We start from the raw sequence: 16,843 nt of genomic DNA, 5'->3' as shown, positions 1-16,843 counted from the left end.
AAAGTGGATGCCTACTGGGGATTGTGCAAGGCTATGTGTGTTGTTGTATATTGAGTTGTGTATTTGTGGTTGTTGCACATGTGAGAGATTGGACAAGAGTCTATGTGTCGACCGGTTTTGAGATGCAAAATATGGTGCTTTGAAGGCTCGAAGGCAGAAGTTATCATTGTATGCTTTGTGATCGGGTGTGTGTAGACGGGGTGGTTGGGTACGGGCTTGAGGCAGTAGCCTTTTGCAGATTGTGTATCAAGGTGTGTGTTTGCTAGGGGACAGGGGTGTTGTGAGATCATTGGGCTATAGAGAGGCATTCAGTTTGTGTACTAGTGGTTTTCCGACTTCCCCCTTTACATCTTGTGGTGCCCCCACTGAGGATCCACTGATTGCTTCCTAACAAAGTGTTTGTGAATCAAGATGAAGCAGGAGTTTGGTCCGGTGTTCAAAGGAGATGAAGATGCAAATGATTGGATTGCGATTTTGAGCTATTTAGCTGGTAGTATTGCAGATGCCAGGTGATGAAGCAAAGCTCCGAACTCTACCTTTGGTGCTGCGAGGTAAAGCAAAAGTTTGGTTCGATGGCTTAGAAGAGGTGCACAAGCAGAACTGGATCGGATTTCGAGAGCACTTTTTACAAAGGTATCGAAAGGTGGTGTCGGATTCGGAACCAGATGCAAAGCTCAAAGGCTTGCAACAGGAAGTAAGTGCAAATTTTGATGCTTTTGTTGATAAATTTGAAGCTTATTGGGGGGATTTTGCGACTGCTACCCAAGCAACAAATGCGAGATATTTTAAGCGAGAAAGGTTTCTATCTTGCTTGCATCCATATGTTCGTGAGAGAGTTGATTATGAAGATCCAAGGACCTTTGATGAAGCTGTCCAAGTTGCCAGAGCAAAGAGTCGAAAGATGAAGAAGAAGATGGAGGCAGGATTGCTGCAGTCGGCAGTCATGGTAGCAAGTGGATCTAGGCCCAAATAGATTGATGAGCATCAAGAGGTAAAAGCTCCTATTTTTATTGATATGAATGTGATCAAATCATGTGAAGCTGATGCCAGGCTAGAAAAGGTAGAAGAAGTGCCAATCAGGTCTCAAAAGATACAGAGGGTCATATTCAGAGTGCCACCTAGTTTGCTACCTCAAGAGGATGAGGTGATAGAAGATCTTAAAGAAGAGGTGTCAGTTATAGAGCTAGAAACGAGGCTGACAGAAAAGGTGCAAGAATCGGAAAGATCAGAAGAGGAGTCCGACAGTTCTCATAGCTCCAGCAGCAGTTTGGACACAGATAGCATGTGGGAGACAGAATCCATTTCTTCTAGGTATGAAAGGTATGATGTTTTTCATGTAGATGAAGTGGAGCAAGATGTATACGAGTTGCTTTCCAGTCATTTGAAGGTCGAGGAGAAGCATAGTGCAAGTGTGGATATGCGTGGTGTGAACAGGCAAGTCGAGCAGCCATCTCTTGTGTCTAGTGGTGGTGAGTGCTTGCTAGAAGAAATGTGGTTTGATTGTGCATCAAGTTTGATTGAAGAGCAGGTTTCTGAGGATGACTTGCATGAGCTAGGAACAGAAGCTGTGGTAGATCAAGTTGATTTATCTATGCAGGGGGTGGGGCAACCTTGCCTTGATAAGCATGTTGAGGTGCACTTTGAAGTTTTGGAGTTTGTGTGTAGCCGTGGAGAGCTAGCTTCGGCAGATAACTCTATGGGAGCTGATACAGGTGCAACCTATGAGAGCGAGGTTCCATGCAGAGAGGAAGGTTCCACCAACCTTGCCGGTGATAAGGTATTTGAATAGGTTGAAGCTATAGCAAGTCATACTCCTGAGTATGAAAAGCTGGCCTTGGAGCCATTTACAGAGGGTTTGGATATAGATGTGCAAGGCAAACAAGTTTTCTTTGCTATGCAGCAAGTGGAGGCAAATGGCAAGGTCTTGCTATTTTATGTGATGCTATGGATACATGTGTTATTGGAGGTTGCTTTATAGGTATTTGGTATTAGTGGCAATGTTTTTTTGAAGTGGACTACACTATGGAGGGTGTAACATTTAATGGCCTAATAACTTATGTGTAGCGGAAATTAGCATGAACATAGTGGGCATTTCATTAGAGTAGATTCCTAATGAGAATTACAAGAGTGCTTGGGTGGAGAGAGCAACAAAAAGCATAACACCTAGTTAGATAGCATCGACAATACTTTCAAAAGAGAGAGAAATTAAGCTATTGACAATAGTTGAGGACCGGATTTGCATGGAGCCGGTCCCCCCTCCAAAAGGCTTTGTATTATGGTTTCTCCCATCAAGAGAGACATTGTACAATACAATTCTTTGTGTTCCTTCAAGACTAGCTAGTGCAATGAAGATGGAAGCTTCATGCACTAAACAAAACACTTAATCAAACACAACTTGAATTATCCCCATTCTCAGACCCAAGACCTCACACACCTTCGAAGATGGTTAGACCTAACAGGGTATGAGAGTAGATTGAGAGGAAGAAGGAGTATCTTACGAGAAAGATGTACATCTCCTCACATAATCACTCATATGTAGCATAGCTTAGCTTAGTAATTAGCTTGGTAGAGGAGATGAGCATGCATTGAAGCTTGGCTCTTGGTTGGATTTGCATCCACATGCCAAGAGAGTGTTGATGTAGGCTTCTATCTCACAAGCTTGGAGTAGGTGATGAGTTCTCCATTAAAGCTTGGGAAGAGATGGTCTTCTCTTTCTTCACACATGAGCTTGTGTGAGTGTGTGTGTGTGATAATACCAAGCAAAAATCAGCCCCCCCTCTCTCTTCGGCGAGCCCTCTTGCTAAATGCTCTTCCTGAAGCCTCACTGGCCCTCCCCAAGTCAAGCCAATTACAATTAAGCAGCATAAGTGATAGCCTTCTGACATATGTCCCCTTTACCCTTTTGTGAGAGCTTTAGGTAATTAAATAATTAAACTAAACTCTCATTGGACCCCTTTGCCTCCTGGCCAATAGGAATCAGGCAAGCCATGGGGCTCCTGAATGCTCATTGGACCCCTTGGGAGACTGCCCAATAGTCTTCTAGGAGACTTAATTCTCATTGGTTTCTTTTATTAAATGTTTTTAAATTAATTAAACTAGATTTACTCTAGCTTAATTCTCATTGGTCCACTTCAAGGGTCTTCCAATAGGAATTGGGCACCCCTTGTGGGCATCTGGCCTAGGGAGCTGACATGTGTCCCTAATTCCCTTTGTGTAAAGGGAGCCTGTGTGTGTGTGTGTGGCTTTCTCTCTCATCCCCTACTAAATGGGCTCGCCCCCTCCTTTGTAGGCTTTGAAGAAGACTTTTGTACACACACTAAGCATCCAATTTTCCCTAGGGTTGACCTTTTGGACACAACCTTTGAATTTTGGAACCTTAGCATTTTGGAAGTCTTAATGGGCTGAACCTTAGGGTCTTTTTAGCCCATTGTTGCACATGGCTCTTTTGCAGTGGCCTCCCCTTTGGATCCCTATTTTCCCTCCTTTGGATCCCTACTGTGGCCGGTCTGCTAGCTTAACCAATATTCTAGCTTTTTCTCCCCTGGCCTTCCCCACATTAAATGATCAGTTTAATATGAGAAAATCATTTAGGAAAATTAGATATTGATTATTATGACAGAGGGTTCTGTAGCAGAGGACATGGTAGCGGCTTGTGGTACCGGTGCTTCAAGTGATCGAAAGTATTCTTATGGTTGGCATGAACGCTTATGGATGCAGAATGACGAAGCTCCATGCTATGAAGAGCTGTTAGGGTGGCCTGTCTATTGGCATACAAGTGCAAAGAGAGGCTTCAATATTGTACATGCTTTACAGGTGGATGGCCATGGCCATTGTTTTGTTTTTTATCCAGGTGGACTATACATCATGCTTGGGGAAGATTCGAGCTTTCCATTTGACCCTGTCGGGTGATGCATTAGCAGAAAATTTTCTCTCTATCTCTATCCTATTTATATAGCCATTACATCATTTTTCTTATGCAGTCTATGTACCTATCTTATGTCATTCTCTCTATACAAACTTACTTTACCTAAATAATGCTATGGTTGAGCATAAATGCTCAACAAGGGGGTGGGAAATGATGGTGCAGCCAGATTTGGTCGGCCAAGGAGAGCTCAAAAGCTGGTACATATGGAAGTTCACAAGCAGATAGCAAGGTGCTTGAGCAGGTGATTAGTGCAGTGTTCGATAGATCCAGTTGTGATATGTATGCCAAATGCAGTTCTTGGCAGGCCAAAGAGGACTTTCAGGCTCAACTGATTGGGTCTTTTAGAAGTGCTAAAGTGGGGTGAGTGGATATCCTCGCTCACGATGATATCATGATATGTATGCAGAGATTGATCGTGTTCGGCAAACTCAAGTGTTTTATATACTTAAAGGCCAATGTCTAGCAGGTTTATGATCGGAAGCCTTGACAGCTCGTGTTTGTCGACGATTTGGACGACGGAGTTTTTTTTAAAGGGAAATGAAAGTCGACAATTAGTGGTGTGGGACCGGTCGCCAAGCAAGACCTAAAAAAAGAATAGCGTTGAGCTATTAAAAAGAAAAAAAAACGTATGTCTGGAAATAGAAGGTGGCGCTGCAGGACACCATCTGTGTGGGGGTCCGAGTGCATGGAGGAGGGCCAGGTGATGCCGCATGCAGAGGAGGGCAAGGCAAGGGAGGGTGGGCTCCATTTTCGAGCACGCCAGACCAGAGAAGGCGGGTGGTTTTGAAGGCAGAGAAGGAGACGAGCAGGGCGAACAGGCTGAGGAGGTGGGCTGCCATAGGTGGGGTGGACGTGGATGGAGAGAGAGAGAGAGAGAGGGAGAGGCAGGTCGCCTGGAGTGGGAGAGCATCCAAAAGAGGAGAGCCACGGGGTGGTGCAGATTGCTAGGCGGTCGGGTGGCCGATTACAGACAGAAGAGGACTGCAGGGCAGCGCCATCAAAGAGGAGAGCTGGAACATGGTGCATGGGCAGAAGGGCCAGAGCGCGGGCAGATGGGCTAGGCTCATGAGGGGATTTGAGGGCCGCCAGAGGGGCGCCACTCTGAGGAAGCCGAGAACAAGCAGGTCAGGGCTGAGCTGAACATGCCAGTTTGCATGGCATGGAGATGACAGAGCAAGGGGGGCCAGAGGGAGCCAACGCCGTATGAACAGAGAAGGAGAGCCAAGTGCTGCACCTGGGTAACAAGCTTGATCAGGGGAGAAACTAGAATGCGCAGTTGGGAGGGAGCACTTAGAGCTGCATGAGGGAGTGGCACTATGTCCTCTACAGGGGACCAACTTGGAGAGGAAGGGGAAGACCGAGAGGGTTGGCACTATAGAAGCAAGCAAGGGACAAGCCCCATGCTGAGAGGCTCTGCAAAAGAAGGCTTTGATGTCGACTGCAAATATTCTCCATCTTTCCCCTTCTCCCATGTCCACATATGTTAAGGTCTACGATTATTAGATGCATGTGAGTTTCCTGTGTGGTTGTAGCATATGCAAAGAAGATATTGGTTTGTAGTAAAGTGGATTCCTAACAGGGATTCTCCAAGGCTATGTGTGGATATTGAGTTGTGTAGTTGTGGTTGTTGCACATGTGAGAGATCGGACAAGAGTCTTATGTGTCAACCGGTTTTGAGATGCAAAATATGGTGCTTTGAAGGTTCGAAGGCAGAAGTTAGCATTGTATGTTTTGTGATCGGGTGTGGGTAGACGGAATGGTTGGGAAAGGGCTTGAGGCAGTAGTCTTTTGCAGATTGTGTATCAATGTGTGTGTTTGCTAGGAGATAGGGGTGTTGTGACATCATTGGGCTATAGAGAGGCATTCAGTTTGTGTGCTGGTGGTTTTCCAACTTCCCCCTTTTCAACGTGACATGTTGCGGGTGATAGCTGCCGGCTATAGTAGCTTCTTACAAAGCATGGGAGCATTATGGTGCTAATACCTATAACTTTTCACATCTCTCTCTCTCTCTCTCTCTCTCTCTCTCTCTCTCTCCCAATATTAGAATGCAAGTGGAAAGTTTTCAAAGAAGTAATTTGTTGTTGTGCGAAGGAATGCTTTTCGGTGAAACACATGTCTTGCAAAAGATCTAAGAAGTGTAGCACCAAGAAGAAATGGTTATGGAATGTAGTCAAGCCCAAAAACACTTGCTAAGGTTGGATGCAAGTAAAGACAAGGAAGGTTACTTGGAACGTTCACGCACATACAAAGCACTCTCTGCGAGTCAGAGAGCACTGGCCTGAAGGCAGTAGACAAAGGAGCATTTGACAAAGGAGCTAGTTATTTTGCATTCTCTCTCTCTCTCTCTCTCTCTCTCTCCCCCCCCCCCCAAAAAAAATAGAGTTAAATTTAATAAAATAGAGTGAAATTATGAAGTGTCGCAAGACTCTCTCTCTCTCTCTCTCTCTCTCTCTCTCTCTCTCTCTCTCTCACACACACACACACACACACACACACACACACACACACACAAATGCAAGCAAAGTCCACAAAAGTGGTCGGAAAAAATGTGTCAGAGCTTAATATCGTGTCGTTTTCCATTTCAAAAATGCAAGTTGACGGCAAGGGACAAAGGAGAAATTCCACCCCAAAATAGACAAAATAGTGTAAAAACCTTAAAACACAAACATATTTCTTTTTTAATTTCCTCTTGGCAAATTCAAGGAAAGGACTTTTGTATGTTTGGTAAAATGATGTTTCCCTACAGGGTGGTTACATATTTTATTCATTCAATAGCGAGATGCTTCCACTCCCAACACAATTTTCGGTGGTAGCCCTAGTTGAAGGCTTAGGCTTCTAAAAATCATTTGAGTGAGAGTCGAACCCAGTCAGTACAGAGTTTCGATCAATATTCAGCTGTCGTACACCACTGCAGTGCTCCCAATTTGGTGATGGGAATGGCTTCTCTGTAAATACAAAAAAAGAGCGAAGCATTCCAGTGACCTCTCGAGGCTCCCCTTTGCCTGCTACTAACTCTTGCCACTTGCTCACGATCACATATGTCTTGTTGATGCGTACATGGCCCACCTCCTCCATTCCTCTCATCCGCCTCCTCCGTGCTGCCTCGAGTCTCTTTCACGTCTCGTTGTCATCATTGCCTTACTCTTCACTGCCGAAAGGATCAACTCAAATTCACATTATTTTTACATTTAATATGATTGGGTACCCTATACAGTATACTAGTCCACAAACTCCCGAATCCACACCGTGATATCTCTCTCTCTCTCTCTCTCTCTCTCTCTCTCTCTCTCTCTCTCTCAAATGTAGAGAGAGCCCACAACAATGTTTGGAAAAAATGTGTCTCAGCTTAATATCATGCCGTTTTCAATTTCAAAAATGCATGTTGAAGGCAATGGACAAAGGACAAATTCCATCCCAAAAAAAGGCAAATATGCCTAAACATAATGAAACAATTCATCTCCAAAGCCTACATAACCAAATCAAATCCTATTTTTAGCATCCTTTTTTTTTTTAAATAGCAAAACTCACAATTGTGAGTGAATTATATTGATCAACCCAAAAATTTACAAGGTCTTGTCATGCTCGTGTTGAGCCATGACATCATCCATGGACCTTAATTACATCGGCTAGCAGGGCAGCCATCCCTACCAACCTGCCCTCTTATCCTTGATACACAAGGTCCATTATCATGTTCTTCTGAGATCTTTTAATTACCGATGGCCAAGATTTTTCGCCATCCTAGGTATGCCATCTGCTGACAACAAGGCACAAGTAGTCCTAGACCAATCCTCCGAGTGTTGCTTGCATCCGAGCATCCATATTAGCACTTGGATTTCTTGTATAATTTTTTCAAAGCTTGCCACCTCAAAACCTCCTTCAAACACACGGTAGTTCCTTGTCTGCCATACATTATGTAAGAAGAAGTATCTGACAATTTGAGTGCTGATGAGGAGGGCAAGACTACCTGAATTCCTCCCTCCAAGGAATAGATGAGTCTTGAAAAGACCAATTTTCCATCTTCTTTGGACCCACTTGCATATTTTCCCTGTGAGGCCTTTGATAGTTGGGCAATCCATGAAGAGGTGGCCAGATCTTCACTAGCCAACTTGCACCCCAAGCATCGATCTGACCCAATCCCTCTCTCTTGAATCTTCACCCCCATCGGTAGAGCACCCCAAATTACCTTCCATAAATATACCTTCATATGTTGCGGAACCTTTGGCTTCCAGATGTTCTCCATTACTTGCTCCCACCTTTCCTCTGGCCATTGTTTTGTCCATATCTTGTTAAGGGGGCTAGAACAATCATTCTTATGCATCATTGTATGATAAATGTCTTTAGGATGGGGTTTCCATAAGACACTGTTTCCGGGCCATTTCTAGGCATTTTAGTCAAACTATGAATCATAGATTGGCATCACTATATTGTCAAACTCTTTCATCACTTTGTGGACCAGCAAGACCACCAAGCTATTAAGTTGGTACTGGGTAACCAGAAGGTCAATGGTTTTCCAACTCTTGTTGTCACTATCCCATAAGTGCCCAAGTCGATTAAGACCCTTATTATTCAGCTTCCTGGCTATCTCTATCCAATAGGGAATTTGTGGCGGATCTAAAACATTGGAAAGCTAGGGAGACCAATGCAAAATGGAGTTCTTGAAGTATCTAGTTTCTTCCCCCCACTTTAAGACTCCTGCTGCTCTATTGCATTTTCTTACCAATTCTCCTGAGCTGCCCTCTAGTCTTAGGGTAGACCATGTCGGGACTAACAATTTTTCATGAACCTACCCTCTCCACTTTCCACCTTTTGAGCCAAGATTAGCTGCTTCTATCATATCTTTGATCATGAAGCCCAAACTTGATCCTGTTTAGCCAAGGAAACAACAAATTTGGTGCAACAAGCTTCTGCATGGGCCACATGGTCCGAGCAACTGATTCCCAACGGGCCCATTGCCATGGCCTGGAGGATTTCGTGTTGTTTTTCCATAAAAACCTTTTTATTGGTTTTAAGAACTCTTTCCAGTGACACTTAACCATCTTGAAAAGCGGGCTAGTGAAGGCAATATAAGGAATCATAAAGGAATTTATCACTTTTATCCGACTTGGGAATGGGAGAAGAGCATATTCCCACCTACTCATTTTTGTTTTGATTTCTTCAAGCACCCACTCAAATCTTTGCTTGTGAGTTATGTCCACCCCCAAGGGGGCTCCCAGATGTCTGAAGATATTCCCTTTTGTGGCAATCTCCCTCAACCAATCAGAAGGGTCAAATGAGTCATTTTCTGATAGGGAGATCATCCTTGGCTTTTCTATATTACACTAGAACCCCGACGCTACTGAGAATATCTGTACAATCTCCAAAGCTTTCCTGATGACTTGGGGGCATGCCTTCAAGAAGAGGAGAGAATCATTTGCAGAAAGTTTTGCTAGGAGTTAGCTATTTCTTGGTAAGGCCAGGCCTTGTAACTCCCCTCGTTCTGTACTAGCTTCGAGCATCGTGATTAAAAAATGTGATCCTATGGCGAAAAGCAAGGGAGCCAGAGGGCATCCCTGCTTAATAGACCTTTTGACCTCAAAAGAGCCAACAATTCTATTGTTGAATAGGAGCTCTGACTGGCTTCCAGCCCCTAGTACACGTACCAAACGACATATATAGGCGAGGCCCAAAGCCTAGAGCTTCCATGACGGCTTCTATATATGTCCATGTTATTCTGTCTCATAAGCCTTATCCAGGTCAAACTGCAGCAGAATGCAGTCTTGCTTTGTGAGAGTTGCATATTCGATGCCCATCATTGTTGCCAAGATGTTATCTTAAATGGACCTTCATTTGATGAATCCATGTTTATGGGGAGAGATAATCTTGGTTAGTAAGGGGGCTAGTCCGAGGGCTACTGCTTTAGCAATAATTTTGTAGGCCACCAACATCGTCGTTATAGGGCGCCAATGTTTCAGTCGAGAACAACAGATCTATTTTGGACAATCGGCCTTATTTATTTAATCTCACAACCAAGGGTATTTTATCAAGGGTATTTTTGGGATTTCCACAAATTAGAGGGGTATTTAGGTAATTTTCCCTTCATTTTATGGCAAGGGAATGTAAAGCAGGAGACGATAGAGTGGCACATGGCACCTAGATGACAGAGGCTCAAATTAAGAGTATGGCACCCTCTTCTTCCTAGTTTTCCGCTATGCAAAGTCTTGATTGTGGCAGTTGAGCTGCTGTAGAGGAGTTAATAGGCACGCCCCCCACCCCCCGATATAGTGCAATAGTAGCCCAATGATTTCACTTTATTGAAGGTAGTGGCATGAGCGAGAGTATTAGAGATGTCATGGCAGGAATGTGCTCCCCCCTCTACAACCCCCCCCCCCCCCCCCCCCCCCCCCCCCCCCACTCTCTCTCTCTCTCTCTCTCTCTCTCTCTCTCTCTCTCTCTCTCTCTCTCTCTCTCTCTCTCTCTCTCTCTCTCTCTCTCTCTCTCTCTCTCTCTCTCTCTCTCTCTCTCTCTCTCTCTCTCTCTCTCTCTCTCTCTCTCTCTCTCTCTCGCACTGCATGACCTCTCACCTATCCACTGCAGGGCACAGTCGCCTGAGAACTGTCGGATGAAGGAGTGCATGCCATGTAGCAAGGGGGGGGAGGGAAATCCCTCCCCCTTTTATAATAGTATAGATATGAGCATGTTGTGTAATGCCACATGTCTTCAATGTGCACGTGGATTTCTGAGAAGACATTGGATCAAAGATGGAGCCAGGAGCTGGCACGGTGGCACATCTCTCTCTCTCTCTCTCTCTCTCTCTCTCTCTCTCTCTCTCTCTCTCTCTCTCTCTCTCTCTCTCTCTCTCTCTCTCTCTCTCTCTCTCTCTCTCTCTCTCTCTCTCTCTCTCACGCATTGTGTCGACTGCTCTCGCATGATGCCTGTGTCACCATGCATAGTGCACTGGTCCAAAATCTGTCCGATGAGGCTCGTGCTGACAGGTGTCCAGGGGGAGGGGTGGGAATCCCTTCCCGCATTAAAATAGTGTAGAGTCAACAAAAAGGGTTTGCATCTTGGGAGATGCCCTCTTGGGAATGGGTGTGTCCAACGATATTTTCCCCGCCACTTGCCCCTCTTGGGTGGGCTCTCCTACCCTTAGGTAGGACGCGAGCAACCTGTTAGTTCCCTAGGAGCCACTCGAGGCTCGAAACCTGCAGCTCGAACCTTCTTTGTCACTTGCGTTCACGGAGGACGAGTGCCAATCATCCCCAACTTTTTGAGCGCTTATATTATCTTCTTTGACGCACATATTGTGGTGTGTGGTCCGGCCCTACACGGGATTAAGACCAAACTAGGCTTACCTTCCACTAGTGAGGCAACCACTTATATCGATTCTCAGGAAAGTGCAATAGATGTCCATCATCTTGGCACACGCGTTCACACCTGGGCATGCCCAAGCACACACCACACACCACATGTGGTGTGTGGTGTGTGGTCAGGCAAGGGTTGGTTAATATAAGTGGCTGCCTTGCTAGTGGAAGGTAAGCCTAGTTTGGCTCTTAATCCCATGTACACTACATTGGTGGAGTTGATGGGCAAGGGTTATTTCAAAACCTTTTCTTTATTTTCGTGGGGAATCCCTACGATAGCGATGGCATTTGTGCTTGAACTGGGTAGAGAGAGAGAGAGAGAGAGAGAGAGAGAGAGAGAGAGAGAGAGAGAGAGAGAGAGTGCTGCTTAGAAAAAGGCTATTGCCCTTGCCATCATGCACACAAAGGTGTGATTTGGAGATCTTGTGTATGCTTGCTCAGAGCTCCCAGACCAGCATCCACCCCTCTCACTTTGTTTGTTCAAAAAGTCTCCAGTTCTTTCTTTTGCCCTCTTTGTGGGTTGCCCCTCTCACAATATCCCATTCTTCATTAGTGATCACATCTTTCTCTACCATAACACCAGCCCCTGCCGACACAAACCATCATCATCATCAGCTCAACCAACCAGAATATGCCTAGGTAAAGGTTGCTACCGGCCTGCGCACAAAGGGAGATCTTGTACCCATGCAGTGATCAGCATCTATCCCTTTGCCGCCGCTCGTCAAGAACTTTGGTCTAGCGTACAAAAAGTTGCCCAATTCCAAATAGCTGATCAGGTCACAAGGAACTTTTAACATGTTACCATATAGAAAGTTTGATCTTGTTCACGCTATTTCCTAGTTGGAAGTAGCAAATGATAGCTTTTATGTTGGATGGAATTGGCAATTGCCTAAGCTTGTGGTGGAATTGCTAGAAAGAACTAGCAAAACAATAGTTTTTGTGGATTTGCTATATAGTAAGTTCATAACGGCTAGATAGAATTAGCAATTATACAATGCCTATGCATTTCTTATCTAGTAACTAAGAGGAGTTGCTAATTGAAAGTAGCAAATGCTTACTCCAATGCAATAACCATATAGAAATTTTGACTTTCAGCACTTGCTATATAGTAACTAATATCTTAATGCATGGGGAGCTCTTCAAAAAGTACATTCGTACTTTATACTCACCCTTGAAGAAATTGGCTTTGATCTATTTTCCATGCAGTAACCATATGAGAAAATGCTTAAAAGCTCCATTGACTCTATATATACACTCACTATATAAGAAAGGGGCTTTGACGTATTTTCCTTACAGGAACCATGTATTCTCTAAAATTTGTTTAAATCCTAAGTTTCTTTTGAGGATTTCATGGTTTCTCTTTATGTGAAATCCTATCACAACTCTCTTTCATCATCTTAAACAAAATTTACTTGATTATTATTGTTGAACTTGCAATATCAAGTACTACAATATTTTCTTGTAACAAAGGAAACTCATAATAATTTAATAGTCTTTATGTTTGGAGCTAAATGCTATAATTTATAATTAGTTCTCACTATGACAAGAAAGGTTTTTGAAAGGAACATAAAAATGGTGTAAACCAACCAAACATATCACCAAGTAGGTAGAGGATGATTGGCCTTAAAACCCGCACCCCTTGCAATATATTTCTATTTCTTGATAACTCACACTAAGTGCATCAAGTCCAAGAGCTCCTTAGAACAAAGCCCATTTAACCCTAAGTGTCACCCATTCTTTTCCACTAACCTTGTCACGGGAACCGAATAATAGAGATAGATAGCAAAATAGAGGAAGAAATCTTTGTATTGATAGTGTTTGATACAACAGAGGAGCAATTGAATATATATATGGGCGCACTCCGTTGTACGGAGCTCGAACCTCCCGACCACCCCCGAGCTTCAATTCGCTTGCATGCAGCATCTCACTCGCACTCGCACTCGCACTCGCACTCGCACTCGCAGAAGAGAGAATGGTGAATCCCCCCAAAACGCACCACCCGTCCTTCTATTCTCCTCCAAAAGCCTGCGACCTCTTAAAATAGCCGCTTTTCTATTTTTGGCGCTCGGTCGACTCGACTTGCGCGCCAATATACCTGCGAGAACAAGGTAAAAAAACGTGATCGCGAAGCGATCCGTAGAGGTTAGTTTTTTTTTTTTTTTTTTTTTTTATAAATTTAAGTCCACAATTTTTCAGCTGTCTTCAACTGAACATAACTCCCAAACGGAGCCAAATTGGGTAGTCTTCTCTGATTATTTGTAAAATTCCTTCGGGGAAACTCAGTGTTTGTCTGAAAAGGCCTATTCTGCATTCTATGCTCGGTAGGTATAATTCTTCTTGGAGTAGGGTTGCGGCTCTCATACTTCACCTTCTTCTCATAATTTTCGGCCTTCGCAATAGCATCCAGAAAATCGGTAGCCCCTGCACCCTTTACTTGATAATACAGATCTTTACGCAGTCCTTCGATAAATTTGTTTGTCAACGCCTCTCCTTCTACTTCCGGTGCATACTTGTGAAGTCGCAAAAACTTCTCCTTATACTCATGTACAGTAAGACTTGGCTTGTCCTCAGGTTGCTGCTGAAACTTGTAAAACTCCATCTTTTTATCCATCTCATAGTGTGGAGAACAGTACCTTTTATACGCTTGCATTTTAAATTCCTCCCAAGTGATTGGAGTAACCTTTGTTCGCTGTTTAAGGTATGCTTTCCACCAAAGCTTTGCAGTTTGTCGAAGATGAACAACTGCAACCTTTGCTTTTGCCTCTTCAGAGAACTTCTTCAATGCAAAATAATCTTCTAACTCTTCAATCCATGCTTCGAGATCTTCACCAGTTTTCTCGATGCCATTAAACTCGTTAATCTTTGCCTTCTTGAAGACTTGCTGCAAAGCTGCCCTTTCAGAATCTTCATCTGCATCTTCTTCATCACGTTCCCTTCTTCATCCTCTCCTTTCCTTAGTTTCCGCTTCACCGTCATTCCGCTCTCTTTCGTGTGGACGACCGCGACGTCCATCACCACCGTTCCCATCATCATCATCTCCATCATCACCACCATCTCCACCGCCCGGTGCCCCAGCACCCACTCGTTGATTATTGTTTCCTGGTGGAATAGCATGGTTTTCGTCTTCCTGTTCACCATTAATTTCCACATAGATATCAGGGTCTCGTGTTGCTTTGCCTCGCAGAGCCTCAGCACGCTCCCGATTTGAAATTTCCAGATCCTCTCGTAGTCATCGAATCAGGTATTCTTGCTCCTTTATCTTCTTCTCGTATCCGTCCATGTCCAGAATCAACCGCTTGCTCTGATACCAATTGTCACGGGAACCGAATAATAGAGATAGATAGCAAAACAGAGGAAGAAATCTTTGTATTGATAGTGTTTGATACAACAGAGGAGCAATTGAATATATATATGGGCGCACTCCGTTGTACGGAGCTCGAACCTCCCGACCACCCCCGAGCTTCAATTCGCTTGCATGCAGCGTCTCACTCGCACTCGCACTCTCACTCGCACTCGCACTCGCAGAAAAGAGAATGGTGAATCTCCCCAAAACGCACCACCCGTCCTTCTATTCTCCTCCAAAAGCCTGCGACCTCTTAAAATAGCCGCTTTTCTATTTTTGGCGCTCGGTCGACTCGACTTGCGCACCAATATACCTGCGAGAACAAGGTAAAAAAACATGATCGCGAAGCGATCCGTAGAGGTTAGTTTTTTTTTTTTTTCCACAATTTTTCAGCTGTCTTCAACTAAACATAACTCCCAAACGGAGCCAAAACAGCCCAAGTCCGTCTCATACAATCTTGGAACCCTCGCTGCGCTCTTCGACAGCTATGTGATGGAAAATTTCCATAGCCTGCTCCGATTTGCTGAAAATCAACCTGCAAAACAGCATTTTCTACAAAAACGATGCAAAAACAGCAAATCCAACTTTTTTCTTAATCTTTGGCCTTTAACGAGCATCAAAACATCAAAATCTCTAAAGACTCAAAGAACCAAAGTTGTTCCTTATAACGCAGGCTTCAATCGCTTCATACATCCCTTTTTCAAAATCCCACGTTAACGCCTTCAAAAATGCCCCAGAAAGTGCCTTCCGGATCAAAACATTTTATCGGACGAAAACAATCCACACATCCTTCTACACAGTGGACTAACTTTAAAATGACAAAAACTTCCTAGAAAACAAAATTTATTACTAAAACACCTCGAAATCAAGTCTTGTTACAAACCTTGTGGCTCTCCATAAAGCTAGGGCCTAACTTAAGCATCAACTTGAAAATTCAACTAGTTTTTCGAATGCAAGGTCTTGATTTTTATCCATCTTGCGCGCACGCGCACGCGCACACACACACACATATAACAAATTCTTTTGGTGCTTTTTTTTTTTGGGTGATATCATCATTGATGCCATCATCCAGTGAGCTAGTCCCTCTTTTGAAAAATCAAAGTATCCTTGATTGGCATAAAATTAATCAACAAAATCTTCTAGCACTAGTTCTAGGAAGTAGCACAATTCAATAAGAAGGAGAAAAAGGATAAAAATGACCAATCTAATGCATCTCCTTTGTACTTTGAATATGACTTTTTTCTCTTGTAATGGGAATGGCCTATGAACTTTGAGGATAGTGGAATTAAGAGAATTAAGGTGAGCATTTTTGCGAGATCACTTTGAGAACATAGAGGGTGAACTTAATTGATGATAGCAACATAAACATAGTACTTAATTAACTTGGCATGAACAATACTTTTGCAAGAGAGAGAGTATTAGAGAACATGACAATAGTTGAGGACCGGATTTACTTGGAGACGGTCTCCCCTCCAAAAGGCGTTTGTATTATAAACTCTCCCATCAAGAGAGACTTTGTTACAATACAATCTTTGTGTTCCTTGTGACCTTGGTGATGCTATGAAGATAGAAAGCTTCATGGATCACGGGCTTAACATAAACTTTGCAAAAATCATTAACTATCCCAAGGCCTCAAACACCTTTCGAGGGTGGAGAGAGCTAGCGGGGAATGAGGGTAGGGAAGATGAAGAAGAAACATTCCATAGGAGAAAGAAATAGTTCCTTACTTATCATCACTCTTCTTGCTAAGCATATCATACTAGCATAGTAATGAAGATGAAGAAGATGGAAAGCTGAATCATTGAAGCATGACACTTGGTTGGATTTGCATTCCATAGCCAAGAGTGTTGGTGTAAGCTCTCCACTTCTCAACAAACCTGGAGAAGGAGATGGAGCTCTTGCACTTTGCACTCCACACAATGAGAGAATGTGTGTGTGTGTGTGTGTGTGTGTGTGTGTGTGTGTGTGTGTATGTGTGTGTGTGTGTGTGTGTGTGTGTGTGTGTGTGTGTGGGAGAGTATACCCCCCTCTCATGCTTTCTCCACACCTCTCTCTCTCTCTCTCTCTCTCTCTCTCTCTCTCTCTCTCTCTCCACTTCTCAACAAACCCTAAGCGAACACCACAGCCCCCCTGGGCAAAGGGCAGCCTGGTGGGGAGGCACCAGGCTTCAGCACCACCCCTCCCAAGCTCAACCCTCACCCTCCCCTTTTCGCTACTCGCTCTCTGCTTTAAGCA

General features: G+C 44.0%; 3 protein-coding genes across 3 annotated transcripts; all 3 read left to right on the top strand.

Moving 5' to 3' along the window:
- The first annotated feature begins 502 nt into the window (after window positions 1-502).
- On the top strand, window positions 503-973 carry LOC147420869 (uncharacterized). Its single transcript, XM_086504689.1, has one exon. The coding sequence runs from the start codon at window positions 503-505 to the stop codon at window positions 971-973; it is 471 nt and encodes a 156-aa protein (XP_086360815.1).
- Window positions 974-987: 14 nt separating this feature from the next.
- LOC147420868 (uncharacterized) lies at window positions 988-2,384 on the top strand. The gene has a single exon (XM_086504688.1). It carries the CDS (start codon window positions 1,016-1,018, stop codon window positions 1,787-1,789), a length of 774 nt encoding a protein of 257 aa, XP_086360814.1. The 5' UTR covers window positions 988-1,015; the 3' UTR covers window positions 1,790-2,384.
- Window positions 2,385-4,320: 1,936 nt separating this feature from the next.
- Window positions 4,321-6,254, top strand: LOC147420867 (uncharacterized). Its single transcript, XM_086504694.1, has one exon. The coding sequence runs from the start codon at window positions 4,636-4,638 to the stop codon at window positions 4,984-4,986; it is 351 nt and encodes a 116-aa protein (XP_086360820.1). The 5' UTR covers window positions 4,321-4,635; the 3' UTR covers window positions 4,987-6,254.
- The last annotated feature ends 10,589 nt before the right edge of the window (window positions 6,255-16,843 follow it).

The sequence above is a fragment of the Adiantum capillus-veneris genome, chromosome 28, assembly GCF_014529385.1.
Source record: "Adiantum capillus-veneris isolate H3 chromosome 28, ASM1452938v2, whole genome shotgun sequence".
NCBI classification, from domain to species: Eukaryota; Viridiplantae; Streptophyta; class Polypodiopsida; order Polypodiales; family Pteridaceae; genus Adiantum; species Adiantum capillus-veneris.
The sequence above is the reverse complement of the archived record's forward strand: the minus strand, read 5'-3'. Positions and strand labels throughout refer to the sequence as shown.